At 59.9% G+C, this 3,000-nt stretch overlaps 3 protein-coding genes across 3 annotated transcripts in view; 2 read left to right on the forward strand and 1 right to left on the reverse strand.

Annotated features, from left to right (window-relative positions):
* The window catches only part of EMH_0054930 (uncharacterized protein), a gene marked incomplete at both ends in the record, with an annotated part of 1,048 nt that extends 190 nt beyond the window's left edge, over positions 1-858 (forward strand). The window contains 2 exons of the mRNA XM_013497173.1: positions 1-121; positions 588-858. Coding sequence (XP_013352627.1) covers positions 1-121; positions 588-858 — 392 coding nt within the window. The remainder of the gene's footprint in view (positions 122-587) is intronic.
* A 99-nt stretch (positions 859-957) lies between these two features.
* EMH_0054940 (uncharacterized protein) lies at positions 958-2,827 on the forward strand (the record flags this gene model as incomplete). The annotated part of the gene is given in 3 exon segments (XM_013497174.1): positions 958-1,078; positions 1,131-1,238; positions 1,242-2,827. Coding segments are annotated over 3 exon segments (1,815 nt in total).
* A 162-nt stretch (positions 2,828-2,989) lies between these two features.
* Positions 2,990-3,000, reverse strand: part of EMH_0054950 (uncharacterized protein) — a gene marked incomplete at both ends in the record, with an annotated part of 1,023 nt that continues 1,012 nt past the window's right edge. The window contains one exon of the mRNA XM_013497175.1: positions 2,990-2,998. Coding sequence (XP_013352629.1) covers positions 2,990-2,998 — 9 coding nt within the window. The remainder of the gene's footprint in view (positions 2,999-3,000) is intronic.

A 3,000-nucleotide genomic window follows, 5' to 3' on the forward strand; every position in this document is an offset into this window, starting at 1 on the left:
GGCTGGCTACGGGGTCTTCAGGGCTGCCTGCCGCTGCCGCTGCAGCAGCAGCAGCAGCAGCAGCAGCAGCTGCTGGCTGCGGGCTGGCCCTTATAAAGTTGCTGCTGCTGCTGAGAGAGATGTGCGCTGCGTGTTGTCTTTTTGTGTCGCATTAGCTTCATTCTGTCTCTATAAAAAACACCAAAAGGCAGCAGCAGCAGCAGCAGCTGCTGCTGCTGCTGCAGCTGCTGCAGCAGCTGCTGCTGCGCCTTCGGCTGCTGCAGCTCTTTAGAGGCCTCAACTTCTGCTGCTGCAGCAACGCAACTTCTCTCTCTTTTGTCTCCTTTTTCTTCTTTGTTTTTCTCTCTCTCTATATATATCTCTCTCAGGGGCCCCCCAACCCCTCGAGGCCCCGGGGGCCCCCCAGCTGTCTCCGAAGCCAACCCCAGGAGACCCCTCGTCTTCTCCCGTCGTTTGCTGCTGCTGCTGCCGCTGCTGCTGCTGCTGCTGCTGCAGCAAGGACGGGCCTTAACACGCAGCTGCAACGGCTCAGAGTCGTGCAGCAGCAGCAGCTATCGGGGGCCCCCGGGGCAGCTGTGAGTGACCAGTGGTCCACAGCAGCAGCAACAGCAGCAGCAGCAGCAGCAGCAACGGCAGCAGAAGCAGCAGCAGCAGCAGCAACAGCAGCAGCAGCAAAACGACTGCAGCACAGGCACTACCGACAGCACGCAGCAGCGGCTGCAGCAAACGCTTCCTCCTCCTCCTGCACCAGCAGCAGCAGAAACAACAGCAGCAGCAGCAATAGCAGTACTAGCAGCAGCAGCAGCAACAGCACCAACTCCCGCCCCGGAGAGCCAAATAGCACCAGCAGCAGCATAAGCAGCAGCAGCAGCAGCAGCAGCAGCAGCAGCAACAGCAGCTGCTGTTGTTGTATAATGTCGCCTACGAGCGGCGAGCAGTGGCAGCAGAAGCAAAAAGATGCAGACTTGTATCGGCCTTCTCTCTCTGCTGCAGGTACCCCAGCTGCAGCAGCAACTGCAGCAGCAGCAGCAGCAGCAGCAGCCGCAGCAGCAGCAGCAGCAAAAGGTGGCTTTGCTCCGTCAGGGCTGCTGAGGTGCATGCAGCAGCAGCAGAGCGTGCGCCTGCCGCAGCTGTCTCCGCAGCAGCAGCCCAGCAGCCCCAGGGAGACACTCCAGCTCCCCTTGCCACCAGCGCAGCAGCAGCAGCAACTGCAGCAGCAGCAGCAGCAACTGCAGCAGCANTCCAGCTCCCCTTGCCACCAGCGCAGCAGCAGCAGCAACTGCAGCAGCAGCAGCAGCAACTGCAGCAGCAGCAGCAGCAGCAGCAGCAGCAGCAACTGCTGCAGCAGCAGGTCTTATTCTGGCCCGGTGAGAGGCGGCGTGTCTCCTTCTTGGGGCTGCACGAAAGGGGAAGAAAGGAGACAGCTGCGGAGACACCTGCTGCTGCTGCTGCTGCTGCTGCTGTCTCCTTACAGCAGCAGCAAGCCTGCAGCAAGCCCCTGATGCGCAGTACAGACGATGCTGCTGCTGCTGCTGCCGCTGCTGCTGCTGCTGCTGCTGCAACTGCAGCAGCAACTGCAGCAGCAACTGAGTTGACTTTGTCTCCTGAGGTGTCCTGCAGCAGCAGCTGCCTATACACCTCAACTCTGTCTCCTTCTGTCTCGTGCTGTCTCTCTTCTTCTTCGTCTCCTCCTCTCTCTCCCCCAGCGCAAAGCAATTGCAGCCATATTGATACCCACTCAGCAGCAGCAGCAGCAGCAGCAGCAGCAGCACCGGCAGCAGCAGCACCGGCAGCAGCAGCAGCAGGAGCAGCAGCAGCTACAGCAGCCACAGCAGCAGCAGCAGCAGTAGCAACAGAGAAAGATGGCAGAGCGGTGGGGGTTGTGCTGCAGGGCGATTCAGAAGCAACGGCTGCTGCAGCAGCTGCTGCTGCAGCTGCTGCTGCAGCTGCTGCTGCACTAGCTGATAGCAGCAGCAGCAGCAGCAACAACAACAGCAGCAGCAGCAGCAGCAGCAGGGATGGCATTTTTGCTGCAGCAGACAGTCTGCTGCTGCGGATGCTTCCTCCCCGGCTGCTGACGTGGCTCTGCTGCCGGCTGCTGCCGCTGCAGTCTCTGGTTGCACTCAGCTGCTGCTGCCGCTCGCTGCTGCAGCTGTCTATACACCACAAATGGATAGACAAGGCGGTGCGTAGGGGGGCCCTGCAGCAGCTTGAAGATGAATGCTGCTGCTGCTGCTGCATGCGGAAAAAAGCAGCAGCAGCAGCAGCAACAGCAGCAGCAGCAGAAGCAAACGAACACGCAGACACCAAAGCTGCTGCAGCAGACAGCAGCAACTTTAACCTACAGTTCTCAAGCCCCTACAGCAGCAGCAGCAGCAGCAGCAGCAGCAGCAGCGATGACAGCAGCGACGAACGCAGCAGCAGCAACAAGAACAAGAGCAACAGCAGCAGCAGCAACAGGAGGAAAGCAAGGAAGTGTTGTTCCGCGCTGCAGCAGCACGAGAACAAAGCTGCTGCTGCTGCTGCTGCTGGTGCTGCTGCTGCAGCACTGTCAGGTGTGGGGTGTACATGCAGGCGGCAGTGTATGGTGAGGCTGAAGTACTGGCTGCTGTGCCGAGGCCGCGTTGATATGTTAGCGAGGAGAGTAGCAGCAGAGCTGCGAGAAGCAACCAGAAGAAGCAGCGTATACCACACCCAGCAGCAGCAGCAGCAGCAGCAGCAACAGCAGCAGCAGCAGCAGCAGCAGCAGCAGCAGCAGCAGCAGCATGTATATCGACGGCGGGCAGCAAGAACTACCATACACCCCAATTTTCACAAAGCCGTTTGAGTGGAGGGAAGAGGAGTGCTCAATGACTGCAGCAAAACCTGCTGCTGCTGCTGCTGCTGCTGCTGTTGCTGTTGCTGCTCCTGCTGCTGCTGCTGCTGTTCCTGCAGCAGCTGCAGCAGCTGCTGACTCAATGACCGCAACAGCTCGCTGCAGCCCTCCCTCTCACGCAGTAT

Source organism: Eimeria mitis, genomic scaffold, assembly GCF_000499745.2.
Source record: "Eimeria mitis Houghton genomic scaffold, Emh_scaff2512, whole genome shotgun sequence".
NCBI classification, from domain to species: Eukaryota; Apicomplexa; class Conoidasida; order Eucoccidiorida; family Eimeriidae; genus Eimeria; species Eimeria mitis.